The sequence below is a fragment of the Stegostoma tigrinum genome, chromosome 36 (genome assembly GCF_030684315.1).
Source record: "Stegostoma tigrinum isolate sSteTig4 chromosome 36, sSteTig4.hap1, whole genome shotgun sequence".
NCBI lineage: Eukaryota > Metazoa > Chordata > Chondrichthyes > Orectolobiformes > Stegostomatidae > Stegostoma > Stegostoma tigrinum.
Window position 1 is genome coordinate 5841395 of NC_081389.1, and position 15011 is coordinate 5856405.

The 15011-nt window shown below is 47.1% G+C and overlaps 1 protein-coding gene across 2 annotated transcripts; it reads right to left on the minus strand.

The window, feature by feature from the left end:
* Window positions 1-5893: 5893 nt before the first annotated feature.
* nmba (neuromedin Ba) lies at window positions 5894-12824 on the minus strand. 2 transcript variants are annotated; one of them, XM_048520807.2, is made up of 5 exons: window positions 12191-12824; window positions 11889-12035; window positions 9056-9570; window positions 7130-7296; window positions 5894-6227 (listed from the first exon to the last, which is right to left on the minus strand). In XM_048520807.2, the coding sequence occupies exons 2-5, from the start codon at window positions 12005-12007 to the stop codon at window positions 6171-6173; spliced, it is 858 nt and encodes a 285-aa protein (XP_048376764.1). In that variant the 5' UTR covers window positions 12008-12035; window positions 12191-12824; the 3' UTR covers window positions 5894-6170. The 2 variants fall into 2 exon arrangements, with proteins under 2 accessions (XP_048376764.1, XP_048376765.1); XM_048520808.2 differs by having other exon boundaries at window positions 12130-12824.
* Window positions 12825-15011: the final 2187 nt, after the last annotated feature.

A 15011-nucleotide genomic window follows, 5' to 3' on the forward strand; every position in this document is an offset into this window, starting at 1 on the left:
ATTGGTGATGCTGACTTTTTGTTTCTTTCCAGTCAGAGAAATGCCCTCCATACCCACCCTATAAAATCCTCTCATAATCTAAAGGCCCATCTTAGAGAGTGCCTCAGTCTTCTCTTTTCCAGATTGTAACAGAGATGTGAATTAAAAAGGGAAGAAGTGATTTCTCCTGTCCACTTGGGGAGACACTGATGAAATGATAAATATCACTGAACCAGTAATCTAGTGGAGGATGGGTCTGATGAAGGGTCTAGGCCCGAAACGTCAGCTTTTGTGCTCCTGAGATGCTGCTTGGCCTGCTGTGTTCATCCAGCCTCACATATTATTATCTAGTGGAGGATGTTGGTCCAAATCCCAGCAAGGCAACTGGTAGAATTAAAATGCAATTAATGAAATCTGTCACTGAACCAAAGGATCAATAATGGTGACTGCAAAACAAGCATGAATTACATTCAAAACCAATCTGGTTCACCATTGCATTGTTAGGGAAGGAAAACTGCCATCCTTATCCAGTCTGGCCTACATGTGAACCAAGAATTACGGCAATGGTATCAGAGATAATGGGAACTGCAGATGCTGGAGACTTCCAAGATGATAAAATGTGAGGCTGGATGAACACAGCAGGCCAAGCAGCATCTCAGGAGCACAAAAGCTGACGTTTCGGGCCTAGACCCTTCATCAGAGAGGGAGATGGGGAGAGGGAACTGGAATAAATAGGGAGAGAGGGGGAGGCGGACCGAAGATGGAGAGTAAAGAAGATAGGTGGAGAGAGTATAGGTGGGGAGGTAGGGAGGGGATAGGTCAGTCCAGGGAAGACGGACAGGTCAAGGAGGTGGGATGAGGTTAGTAGGTAGCTGGGGGTGCGGCTTGGGGTGGGAGGAAGGGATGGGTGAAAGGAAGAACCGGTTAGGGAGGCAGAGACAGGTTGGACTGGTTTTGGGATGCAGTGGGTGGGGGGGGAAGAGCCGGGCTGGTTGTGTGGTGCAGTGGGGGGAGGGGACGAACTGGGCTGGTTTAGGGATGCAGTAGGGGAAGGAGAGATTTTGAAACTGGTGAAGTCCACATTGATACCATTAGGCTGCAGGGTTCCCAGGCGGAATATGAGTTGCTGTTCCTGCAACCTTCGGGTGGCATCATTGTGGCAGTGCAGGAGGTCCATGATGGACATGTCATCTAGAGAATGGGAGGGGGAGTGGAAATGGTTTGCATCATCCTCCGACACTTCCGCCATTTACAATCCGACCCCACCACCCAAGACATTTTTCCATCCCCTCCCCTGTCTGCTTTCCGGAGAGACCACTCTCTCCGTGACTCCCTTGTTCGCTCCACACTGCCCTCCAACCCCACCACACCCGGCACGTTCCCCTGCAACCGCAGGAAATGCTACACTTGTCCCCACACCTCCTCCCTCACCCCTATCCCAGGCCCCAAGATGACATTCCACATTAAGCAGAGGTTCACCTGCACATCTGCCAATGTGGTATACTGCATCCACTGTACCCGGTGCGGCTTCCTCTACATTGGGGAAACCAAGCGGAGGCTTGGGGACCGCTTTGCAGAACACCTCCGCTCAGTTCGCAACAAACAACTGCACCTCCCAGTCGCAAACCATTTCCACTCCCCCTCCCATTCTCTAGATGACATGTCCATCATGGGCCTCCTGCACTGCCACAATGATGCCACCCGAAGGTTGCAGGAACAGCAACTCATATTCCGCCTGGGAACCCTGCAGCCATATGGTATCAATGTGGACTTCACCAGTTTCAAAATCTCCCCTTCCCCTACTGCATCCCTAAACTAGCCCAGTTCGTCCCGTCCCCCCACTGCACCACACAACCAGCCCAGCTCTTCCCCCCCACCCACTGCATCCCAAAACCAGTCCAACCTGTCTCTGCCTCCCTAACCGGTTCTTCCTCTCACCCATCCCTTCCTCCCACCCCAAGCCGCACCCCCATCTACCTACTAACCTCATCCCACCTCCTTCTGTCCCCTCCCTACCTCCCCACCTATACTCTCTCCACCTATCTTCTTTACTCTCCATCTTCGGTCCGCCTCCCCCTCTCTCCCTATTTATTCCAGTTCCCTCTCCCCATCCCCCTCTCTGATGAAGGGTCTAGGCCCGAAACGTCAGCTTTTGTGCTCCTGAGATGCTGCTTGGCCTGCTGTGTTCATCCAGCCTCACATTTTATTATCAAGGACTAACATAGGAGCAGGATTAGGTCATTCAGGCCTCCTATACGATTTAGTAATGTCTTGGCTGTTCTGGGGCGTGATCTCATCTTCACATTTCTGGATCCCACCTCCACATCCACTGCCCATAACCCTTGCCAGTCAAAGGTCTCAGTCTCCAAAAAAAAGTCAATGTGCAGCCTCCACCAATACTCAAAGTCCCGAGGAGTGATAGACAAATCTGTCTCCAATAGCCACAAAAACGTCCAGGAAAGTGCAAACACAGAGATAACCAATCAGCCGACTGCCACTCCCTTGCTAGGATCATTGAGGGCGTCTGCTCCAATCAGAAATTGGTTCTGACATTGGTTCACTATGGACCAATCATGAGCAAATATGGGAGAGAGACAGCCTGTGATTGGAGCAGCGGTAATAAAGTGAATGGCAACAGGCAGTGAGACTGCAGGACGTGGCTGGGGGAGTACAGGGAAATGAGGCAGGCCAGTGCCCGAGAGAAAGGATGGTGGAAATGAAAAGTGAAATATGCCTGTGCTCTGGGAATAATGAAGCCTGGGGACCAGCGTGGGGGGTGGGAGGGTGCTGATGCTGCAGGGAATGTGAGGAGAGTGTTCCATGAAGGTGCAGAGCAAGACTGTCCATGAGAAAAGGAACTGCAGATTTTAGATGGGGGCTGGAAAGAGAGAGAGAAACTGCAAATGACAAATTTAAAATGGAAATGAGGGGACGTTTCTTCAGCCAGAGAGTGGTGGGCCTGTGGAATTCATTGCCACAGAGTGCAGTGGAGGCCGGGACGTTAAATGTCTTCAAGGCAGAGATTGATAAATTCTTGATCTCACAAGGAATCAAGGGCTACGGGGAGTGTGCAGGGAAGTGGAGTTGAAATGCCCATCAGCCATGATTAAATGGTGGAGTGGACTTGATGGGCCGAATGGCCTTACTTCCACTCCTATGTCTTATGGTCTTATGGTCTAAGTGCAATGAGGGATTGGCAAGTGAGTCAGGGGTGCAAACAGGAGAGAGTTGTTTTAATCCTTTCAATAAATAAACAATCAGCTAATTGAGAGCTAGGAAATCTTCGCTATGGACGTCCAGTCCCTGTATACTTGCATTCCCCATGCAGATGGCCGAAAGGCCTTCGCTTCTTCCTATCCCGCAGGCCTGACCGGTACCCCTCCAGTGACACCCTCATCCGCTTAGCTGAACTCGTACTCATCCCTTAACAACTTCTCCATCAATTCCTACACTAAAAGGGGGTGGCCATGGGCACCTGCATGGGCCCAAGCTATGCCTGCCTCTTTGTAGGTTATGTGGAACAATCCCTCTTCCGTACCTACACTGGCCCTAAACCTCACCTCTTCCTCCATTACATCCATGACTGTATCAGTGCCGCCTCGTGCTTCCCACGAGGAGCTTGAACAGTTCATCCACTTCACTAACATCTTCCACCCCAACCTCAAGTTCACCTGGACCATCTCTAATACCTCTCTCTCTCTCTCTCTCTCTCTCCTTCCTGAACCTTTCTGTTTTCATCTCTGGCAACCACCTGGAAACCGATGTCCATTTCAACTGTACCGACTCCCACGGCTATCTAGAATACACCTCCTACCATGCACCTTCCTGCAAAAATGCCATTCCCAATTTCTTTGTCTCCGCCCCATCTGCTCCCGAGATGAGGCATTCCACTCCCGATTTTCAAGGAGCGCAACTCTCCTGCACAGTGGTCGAAAACGCCCCACATCTTCGCATTTCCAGCAACTCATCCCTCACAACCCGTCCCCGCAATAACAACCAAAACAGAATCCCTCTCATCCTCATGTACCACCCCACCAACCTCCGGATCCAACGCATCATTCTCCACCACTTCCGCCATCTGCAATCTGACCCCGCTACCAAAAACATTTTTCCCTCCCCATCCTTACCTGCTTTCTGGAGGCACCACTCTCTCCGTGACTTCCTTGTCTGCTCCACACTTCCCACTCGCCCCACCACCCCCGGCACTGTTCCCTGCAACTGCAGGAAGTGCTATGCCTGCCCCTACACCTCCCCCTGTTACCCCCATCCTAAGCCCCAAGAAAGCCTTCCACATCAAACAGATGTTCACCTGCACACTGGCTAACATAGTATGTTGTATCTGCTGTTCCCGATGTGGCCTCCTCTACATCAGAGGAACCAAGCGGAGGGTTGGGGACTGCTTTGTGGGACACCTACGCTCAGTTCGCGACAAATGACTGCACCTCCCAGTCGCGAACCATTTCAACTCCCCCTCCCACTCCTTGGACGACATGTCCATCCTGGGCGTCCTGCAGTGCCACAACAATGCCACCCAGAAACTGCAAGAACGGCATCTCATATTTTGTTCGGGAACCATGCAGCCCAATGGTTTCAATGTGGACTTCACAAGCTTCAAAATCTCCCCTTTCCCCACTGCATCCCAAAACCAGCTCAGCTTGTCCCCACCTCCCTAACCTTTCCTTCCTCCCATCTATCCCCTCCTCTCACCTCAAGCTCTACCCCCCCCCCCCAATTCCTACCTACCAGCCTCATCTCTCCTTTACTGGCTCCATCCCTGCCTCCTTGACCTGTTGGTCTCCTCTCCACCTATCTACTCCTTTATCCATCTTCCATCTACTTCTCCCTCTCTCTCTGTTTATTTCAGAATCCCCTCCCCCTCCCATTTCTGAAGAAGGGTCCAGACCCAAAACGTCAGCTTTCCTGCTGCTCTGATGCTGCTTGGCCTGCTGTGTTCATCCAGCTCCACACCTTGTTATCTCAGATTCTCCAGCATCAGCAGTTCCTACTGTCTCAAAATCTGAGGGAATGAAGGCTTTGCAAATGACATTGCCAGCTTAAGGCTACAAGATTTCGGGGTCTAATACACCAGGGAAGTTGCAATAGATGTTGTTGTAATGAACGCTATTTCAATTAGATCATTTCGTATGTCCTTTTCATAATGATTTATATTTAACTGTTATTACACCACACAGGTAAGAATTACTAGAGGTGCAATGACTGTGTGAAAGACAAATTGGAACTGTTTAATTGCGAATTCACGAGTCCACAGCATATTTAGGCTTTGATTTTGGTGTGTAGAAGTCTTTTTTTTAAGAAAAGCATTTGTTCCAAATTTATGCCTCTTGTCTTGGCAATTAGGGATGGGCACCAAAAGCTGGTCCAGCCAATGGCACCCCAGCAAAGAAATAAAAGCAGAGATCTTGAGCAGTTGGCGGGGGGATAGTCTAGGATACATTGTGGCAGTGCAGCACACCGGGGGCAAAGTTGACTGACATTCTTGTCAGCAGGGACTAGCGTAGGAGAGAGGCTCTTGTGGTGCAGTGGAGTAGTGTCCCTGTCTCCAGACCAGGAGATTTAAGTTCAACTCCCACTTACCCCAAGTAAGCGGCCCAAATGATTTTGTTTTTGGAATAATGTCTGTTAATGAAATGCACCGCATTTCCAGTCTCGAGAAGGTCAGCCCCAACTGCAGGTGTGGTTGGAGAAAAAATTGTGGATATCGTTCCCGAAATGGAAACCCAGTTCCCAATTGTATACCCTATTCACTGGAGAGAGTCTGAGGGGGCTGCATAGATGGGCCAGACACTGGGATAATCTGAAGGAGTTGAAAGGGATGGGCTAGTTACTAGGATAGTCTGAATGACCTGGGTTAGTCACTGGGATAGAGCAGGATTAAACTGTAAAAACTAGCTGCTTAAATAATATATTCTTTATTCACCACAAATAACCTTCAGGTTACATTAAAATGGTATTACAATGCAAAAACATCAGAAAAATATAGAATAGTCCTTGCTGCCTCTTTAATATACCAATTAGACAATGTACAATTAACAATACATAAAATACAGGAGACTAGAACACATCATTGTTACAATAAAATGCCCACATTCGCTACTCCTGCATTCCAAACACAGACCATCTCGCTCACATTTGCAAATATCGATGTTCCTTACAAGAGTTCAGGATGGTTGTCACTTCTCACTATTTTTCACATATCTCTCAATAATCTTCATTATTAACCCCGTACCCTAGGAGAGAAGAGATAAAACAAACATGTCACATATAGTTTGCAATCTACACCTGGAGCTATGTGTATAAAGTTCAGACAGAACACTACGTTATGTGTCATGGGTAATCCTGTCCTTGTAAGATAGCCAATCAATATCCTTGTAGAAATACATCAGGTTTGGCAACTTTCAGATGAGCTTTCCTCCGGTCTTTCATAAAGCCAGTGAGAATGATTGGAAATGCCTTGAATAGATCAGTGTCCTGACTGGCAATGACTTTGTTGAACATCTTACAGTCATCTCCGTGGCCAACTACTAATTTCATGTGTTCTTCAGCAACTGTATCCAGGTAAGTGGGTATAGATGACCTGGAATGTAATGATTTCTTCAAACTTAGGGGAGACATCAGTCAAGACTAAATAGAATAGTTGAGTCACTGAGATAGTCTGAAGAAGTCGAATGGGATTGGCTAATCACTGGAACAGTCTGAAATAGCTGAATGAAATGGCTGGATTACTCACTGGGATAGTCTGAAGGAGCTGAACGGCTTGTGTTATTCACTGGGATAGTCTGAATGGGCTGAATGGCCGATATCACTCACTGGGATAGTCTGAAGGAGCTGAACGGCTTGTGTTATTCACTGAGATAGTCTGAGTGGGCTGAATGGCCTGGATCATTCCCTGGGATAGTCTGAATGCGCTGAATTAGGCAGATGCACAGATGGGAGCTGGAATGCTGATTCAGGGTTGGTGGTGTAGGTGTGAAGTTATCAGGTAGGCTGTGACCCAAAGAATCTCGAAGCTGTCTATTTTGGAAATAAAAAGCAGTCACAGAAGCTGGAGATGAGTTGCTTTAGGCTCTTGGTCCCAGCTGTTTCTCTGTATTTAAACCACACCCCACCCTTACATGACCTGCCTCCTTACCTCAGTGACAGTGTTGGATGTGAGCTGGCTTCCTTCTTGCTCCTGGGGCAGGCCGCTGTCCAGCATCTTCCATATGTACAGAGTTTGCAAATCCCTGGCAGCATCAGCTGGGGAGGAATTGTATCCCTCTGGATAGTCAAAGAGGCTTTTCTTGCCCATAAAGTGACCTAAAAAACAGCAACAAGGAATAATAGTAATGTTCACAGCTGTGATGACCACCATTGACAAGATGTAACCTCTCCCCCATCACCCCACAAAAACAGACTGAACCTGTCTTTGGAGAACCATGTCCCCAACATCACCCACACCATATCTCCCACCCACATCATTACCAGATTCCTTTGTCTTAGCCTCTCTTTATTTTGATTGGAGACAGAGGATAAGTTGAAGCTATCAGAATTCAATCCCCCTGTCCGACTCACTGTGAGAATGGAGACTCCCTGCACTAAATGGGGAGGAATAAAAACCCAAGCAGAAAGAAAACAAGGAAAGTCTCTGGCCGAATTAAAATCAAATACTTGTTTTCCGACTAATTTGAGTTTTAGGAATGAAAACAAGAATTGCTGGAAAAGCTCAGCAGTTCTGGCAGCATCTGTGAAGAGAAATCAGAGTTTTGGGTCTGGTGACCCTTCCTCAGAACTGATGATACTTAGGGAAATGCTGGGTTTTTTTTTTCAAAAAACAGGATGTCTGTCCAACTGTTCTTCTCTGTCTTTGCACTCTATCCCCACTTATCGATTACTCCTTGACCTCTCCCCCCAACCTATCTTCTGCATAAAAACTTACACCTTCCTCGCTCCCATCAGTTCTGAGGAAGGGTCACTGGACCTGAAATGTTAACTCTGATTTCTCTGCCAGACGTGTTGAGCTTTTCCAGCAATTTCTGTTTTTATTTCTGATTTATGCAGCATCTGCAGTTCTTTGTTTTTTTTTACTTTTGGGTTTAATTGAAATAAATGTTTCTACATTTACAGAGTCCTTGAGGACTACCCTGACTTCAGTTTTGGTCCCATTCCCGTTATATCCCTTCCTTCCACCTTTTGAGTCTGATTTCCAATTCTAGGCAAAAATCTCTCCTCTGTGTCTCCTATTGGCCTCCTCATTCTCTGAAGACTGCCCAACCAGGCACAGCTGAGAAAGGTGCCATTCTGAGTTGTCATTGGGTCAGAGTGCTGAATTCCCTCCCTAACTGCATGGGGGTGTCTGTCTAGGGCACATGGAACTCAAGAAGGCAGTTCACCATCACCTTCTGTAGGATAGCTAGGGACAGGCAATAAAATGTTGTCCCATGTCCCAACAATGAATAAAAAGGTCTGAGACCAGAAAACAGTAACAGCATATAACAGCCACACATGGAATATGCAAATGCACACACACACACACACACGTACACATGCAGCGAGAGAAACATACAAACAGACACACAAACACAGATAAACCCATGCGCAGAAACACAGAGAGAAACACAGGCAGGCATTAATGCACTCACAAACACAAAACACTGAGATAGACACATACAGAAACCTCACACTGTGACACAGGCAAACTCATACACACAAATAGGAACCAAAGATATAAACACATACAATGATAAACACACAGATACACACAGAGAGTAATCACACAGACACATATATGCATACACTCTCAGGAAAACCAGACAGGCAGATACAGACTCATACAGAGAGAAACCACTCAGAGACACTTAGATTCATACACACAGATAAACCAGAGACACACAGAAACCACACAGACACAGATATACACACAGAAAGACCGCAGAGACAGACACATACACACAGAAACCACACAGACACACACACACACACACAAAGACCACACACACAGACAGACACACACACACAGAAACACAGACCCATCCAGAGAAACACATGCAGACACAGAGCGGACCTGTCAGCCTCTCACCTGTCGCCCACAGATTCCCCCTCGGGTTGACTTTGATCTTGGAAACTTTGTTCCTGAGTTCGGTGAGGTCCAGGCTGACTGAGGCGGTGACAGACAGCCAAGAGAACACAACCAGGTAAAGCAGCAAACTGAGGTGCCCCATACCGTGGACAGCAGATGCAGTCATGGGGAGTGCTCCGTCTGTTTCTCTGTCTCTGTGTGTGAGCCTCTCCCGGGTACTCCAGCCACTGTCTCGCCGCTTCATGCCCCCAGTGCCAGGTTTTATACCCGGGGCGGCTGACGGCGGCGGTGGGCGGTGCTGAGGGGTGTGGGCAGGGGCGGGGGATATGTGTTCGGTGGTGGGGGGAGGTGGAGGGAATATATTGGCAGAAACCCACTGGCCGGGGAGAGAAACAGACTGAGAGAAAGTGAAATGAGCAAAGTGAGGATCAAGGAGAGAGGTCAAATGCGGGGGGATTGAAATATCCGAGAGAAGCTCGGCCTTTGAAGAGTGAATTCCTGCTCCTAAAACAGACCTGGGCAATAAAATAACAGATTGATTCAAACCATTTGAATGAAGCGCTGTCTCTTGTAAAGCAACAAAACCCATTGATGGTTAAACAGTAATAAAATGTGAGGCTGGATGAACACAGCAGGCTAAGCAGCATCTCAGGAGCACAAAAGCTGATGTTTCGGGCCCCGAAACGTCAGCTTTTGTGCTCCTGAGACGCTGCTTGGTCTGCTGTGTTCATCCAGCCTCACATTTTATTATCTTGGAATTCTCCAGCATCTGCAGTTCCCATTATCTCTGATGGTTAAACAGTAGCTGTGTAGAGACTGACATAGTAGCAGAAAGCACTCTCCAATGAATTTCACACAGTATAAGGATTCTGCAATACAGTGACTTAAGTGTGTTCCTGAATCCCCAGTCCTCTCCCTTTCTCATCCAGCTCCCATTCCGGGGAACCCTCACATGAACGTGCGGGTAAATTTTTGCTGTTCAACTTCGAGACGCGTATCTATTAGAAAATCCTCTTCCCGCCGCCCACAAACACTTATCATTCCTCCAAACTCTGCTTCCATATTCTTATAAACATTTGTCCCTAATCCCTGGATAAAATCTAAGAGCGACACCCTTCACTGAAATTGCCCACAGTCCACTCAGCTCCAACTCCAATAGTCAAACCACTATCATTCGATGCCACCCTTCTCATGTTAGACATGTGAGATCAGGCGGTCCGTTATCGAAACAAAACAATATTGTGAAACGCATGTGGAAGGGAACGGTTTAAAGTATTTTAAAAGTCCACAACTATTAGAATCAGACCGCAACTGTTCTGAAGAGACCAAAACGTTAATTGCTTTTCTCTCCACAGATGCTGCCAGACCTGCTGAGATTCCTCGTTCCGTTTTTATTTCAAATTTTTAGCATCTTCCATATTTTATTCCTAAATATCTAAGGGATCTGTCTTCAGAAAATTGCTGCATTCATTTGATCCTGCTATTTCACTCCCTCCCTTTTCAGTATTTTGTCATAGCTTTTCTAAGTTATAAAGTCAGATTTGTATTTAGATCTCAGGGCTGGACTGCTTTATCTCTAGAATTGCTGAGAAACAACAGATTTTGTTGAAGCTTTTTATCAGGTCAGCTGGCAAGAACTATTAGGTTCAGGGGAAAAGTTTATACTGCATGAGAAGAGAGTGCTGCAATGGTTAGATGTGCACTCTGATTGCTGGAAGCATTGCTATTGAGAATGTACCAACTCGTGATGATTGACAGTTAACTGCCAGACGTTTTACAAACCAGTTCCTGTTCTGTGTTGTAAGTCACTTCAATCAGTTCAAGGTTGGCTCAGCTGGCTTTGGAATTAATTTGGAATATGGGTTCACATGTATCTCCAAGGGGGGGTTGAGCACAAAAATGAAGGCTGTCTCTCCCTACTGGAGTATAGAGGGAGTGCCGCACTGTCTCCTGGTGAGACATTAATTGGAACCCTATCTAACTGCTTGGGTGGGTGTAACTGTGTTGAAGACACTATTCTGAAGAAGAGCAGTTACATTCTCCTTGGGAACCTGGCCAATATCTCTCTATCAGAAAGAAACAGATTACCTGGGTCATTATTGTTTTGCTTGCTCTCTGCAAATTGGCCTGCTGCTTTCCTGTCATTGTAAACAGTGAACAATGCTTCCCCACTGGCTGTAATATGTTTTGACGCCTAGTGGTTTTGAAGGGGCTGTATAATTGCACATCTTTTATTCATATGGATGTCATTGACTAGGTCTAGCATTTATTGCCCATTTCTATTCGCCTTTGAGAAGGTAGAGGCAAGCTGCCTTCCTGAACCACTGCAGTCCTCAGGGTGTACAGACACCCACAGTATTGTTAGGGAGGGACTTCCAGGATTTTGACCCAGTGATGCTGAAAGAACAGCGATCTATTCTAAAGTGAGTGACTCAGAGCAGATCTTGCAGGCTGTAGTGGATGTGCCCCCATGTAGCTGTTGCCCTTGTCCTAACACAAAGGTCAGAGAGGTTTGGAGGATGCTGTTGGTGAATTTCTGCAGAGCATCTTGTAGATTGTACTCACTGCTGCTACTGTCAGTGCTGGAGGGAGAAGATGCTCGTGGATGCAGTGCCAACCAAGCGGCTGCTTTGTCCTGGATGGTATCAAGCTTGAGTGTTGTTGGGGCAGCACCCATCCAGGCAAGTGGGGAATATTCCATCACACTCCTGACTTGTGCCTTGTAGATGGTGGACAGGGTTTGGGGAGTCAGGAGGTGAGTTAATCGCCTCTGACCTGCTGTTGTAATCACAGTATTGGTATGGCTGTAAGTCAGAATGCAGAGAATCATCACCTGTTCAGCAGGAACCCCAGACGCTGGCATCGGCTGGCCTGTTTGCAAAATAATTTATATTGGGAAGTCCGAGAGGTCGAAGCAAGTTGGCGCTGTTGGTCCGAGTAAAGATCTTTCATCAAATTACTAAACAGCCGTGGCCCATATCTATAATGCGTTCGCATTAGAGGGAGAGAAAATACAATTACATCAATGAAGTGAGGGCAGACGCAGGTAAAGTCTACAAGGATCAATGTCAGACCTGAAACGTGTTTCTCTCCCCACAGATATTGCCGAACCTTGCCCTGAGTTCTGTCACGTACCGGGTTTTGTTCCGAACGAATCGATCGAGTGTTCCATCCCTCAACCACCCCTACACACACACACACACACACACACACACACTACACACACAGAGACACACACACACACACAGAGACACACACACTACACACAGAGACACACACACACACACAATACACACAGAGACACACACACACACACACAGACACACACACAATACACACAGAGACACACACACATAGAGACACACACAATATACACAGAGACACACACAAACGCACACACAGACAGACAGACACACAATACACACAGACACACGCACACATAGAGACACACAATACACAGAGACACACAATACATACAGACACACAGAGACACACACAAACGCACACAGACACACAATACACACAGACACAACACACACATACAGACACACACAATACATACAGAGACACACACACAGACAGACACAGACACACAATACACACAGACACAGACACACACACACACACACACACACACACAGCCTGCTTTGGGGGACAGTCAGGGAAACGGACTGGCAGCAATGCAGCACCCCTCTCCCCAACACACTGAGGATCCTGACTAGATACGGATCCGTTTTGTTTGGAGAGGCGGTGCTGATTAAAGAGAGAAACGGCTGGGACTCCATTCTCAACAAGTGAAGGCTGCGATGGGGTCAGGGTCAGTCAGCCCAACAGCAGCTGGGAATCATCAGCAACCAGTTCGTTCTCAAAGGTGCCACCCAAAACCCATGTTTCCTGGCTGGCATTTTAGTGACGGGAATTACCTTGTACTTGGGGGCTGATTGGTAGCACTGCCCTCTGGGTTCCTGTAACAGCGTTGTCGCCGAGTTACTCCACTTGCCTTGAGCAGAGAGATTGCAGGATCCCAACAGAAATACCAGGCTCGAATTTCTCAGAGAATTCCAGCAAGTGAATCGCCACTTGGTATCAGCTCCGATGACATGGCTAAAGAGTGAGGTGATGTGCTTTTAAAACTAGATAACAAAAAAAATGTCCAGAAAATGGGCAGATACCCTTTGGAAGACTAATAGCGAAGAGACGATCAAAGCAAAGTTAATGCAAGGACAGCAGTTTTCTCGCCTGGTACTATTGAGAATTTCACCGTTGAATGTCTAACTGGAAGCTGTGAACAGGTTCTCAGTGTTTGTGGTGTGAAGAAAACAGCCCAGACTGAAGAGTCCCTGATCACACCCTGGGATATCAGTGAAAGGCCTTCATTAAGCTCTCAGCTGGGGTTCTTGAATAATGCCTCTTCCTCTGCGGCAGGAGAGCCCCACCATGTCTCAACAGGTTGATTTAAAACAATTAAGTTCATTAGATGTTAACCCTTAGTTTACCAATGGTACTGAAGCCGGTCCTAGCCTTCATTGGCAGTTGCTCTTCCTGAGCAATCTCTAAGGCATTAGGACATATTTCTGTTTTAAATATTTCCCTGTGGGCGAAATTAACACTGCATTTACAGTTCATGCTGAGCCTCCAGTCTCAATTTTGAAGGTAGGAGTGACTTCATCAGGGGATAATCCCATGGGTACAGAGGCAGTGACTGTGCAGAGAAGGGCAAGAGCAAGAAGCAGGAGGATGGAATGATGTCTGTGTTTTGGACTGGAGAGAGATACACTCCAACGACCTGATATCAGGACCACTGCTCTTGACATATTCATGATCTCATCTTGCATGTATTTCTCTCCTTCAGCTCTCTGCCACAGGGTAAAGATAAAGTTTCCATATTATTACTAGACCACAGGGTTGCTGTCTCATTAAAGACATGGCTGGTGGTGGTTTGACCTGAAGGTCACCACACCTCAGGTGAGGAGAAGAGGTTGGGTAACCTCAGTCAGTGGGGGAATTGAACCCATTCTGTTGACATCACAAACCAGTCATCCAGCCAACTGAGCTCTCTGTAAGTAGTAGGGTATTGGGGAGAGGGGTGGTGTTCCTACCCATTCCTACAGATTTGACTAAGGGAAGTGCAACAACACAGCCAACAGTCTGAGTAGCAATCTGTAAACCATTCCAATGTGTCTATGGCAGACAGTAGAAAGTCTCCTATTCATGTCTGTTCGGTGCTGCCCCTCACCACAGGTTGGCTATGCTTCAGAAAGAACTCGTTATTGAAATAGATGTTAAATACATGTTCTGTCTGCGTCATTGCCATGAGATATGGGAAAAGTAGGAAGTTTTATTTTACTTCACTCATGGGATGTGGTTGTCACTGACTGGGCCAATATATATTGCCCATCCCTAGTTGCCCTTGAGAAGGTGATAGCAAACTGCCTTTTTGCATTGCTGCAGTCTATGTGCTATAGATTGATCCACAATGCCCTTAGCAGGGGATTCCAGGATTTATACCCAGTGACAGTGAAGGAATGGCAATATTTTCAAGTCAGAATTGTTAGTGGCTCGGAGAGGAACTTGCAGGGATCTGCTACATTTGCCCTTCTAGAGGGACGTGCTGGAGCCTTGGTGAACATCTGTAGTGGATGTTGCAGATAGCCCACACTTCTGCTCCCGAGCATGGCTGGTGGAAAGAATGTGCGTGGTTGTGGTTCCAATCACACAGGTCGCTTTACCTTGGATAGGGTTAAGCTTCTTGTTAGTTGTTGTAACTGCACCCACCCAGGCAAGTGAGTATTCCGTCACCCTCTTGAATTGTGCCTTATACATAATGGAAGGTTCTGGGGAGCCAGAAGTTGTTGCTCTGCAAGATTTCTAGCTTCTGATCTGCTCTTGTAGTTCCTGTATTTATAGGGCTAATTTAGTTGTGGGCAATAATCTACAGGACCCTGCACAGAAAATG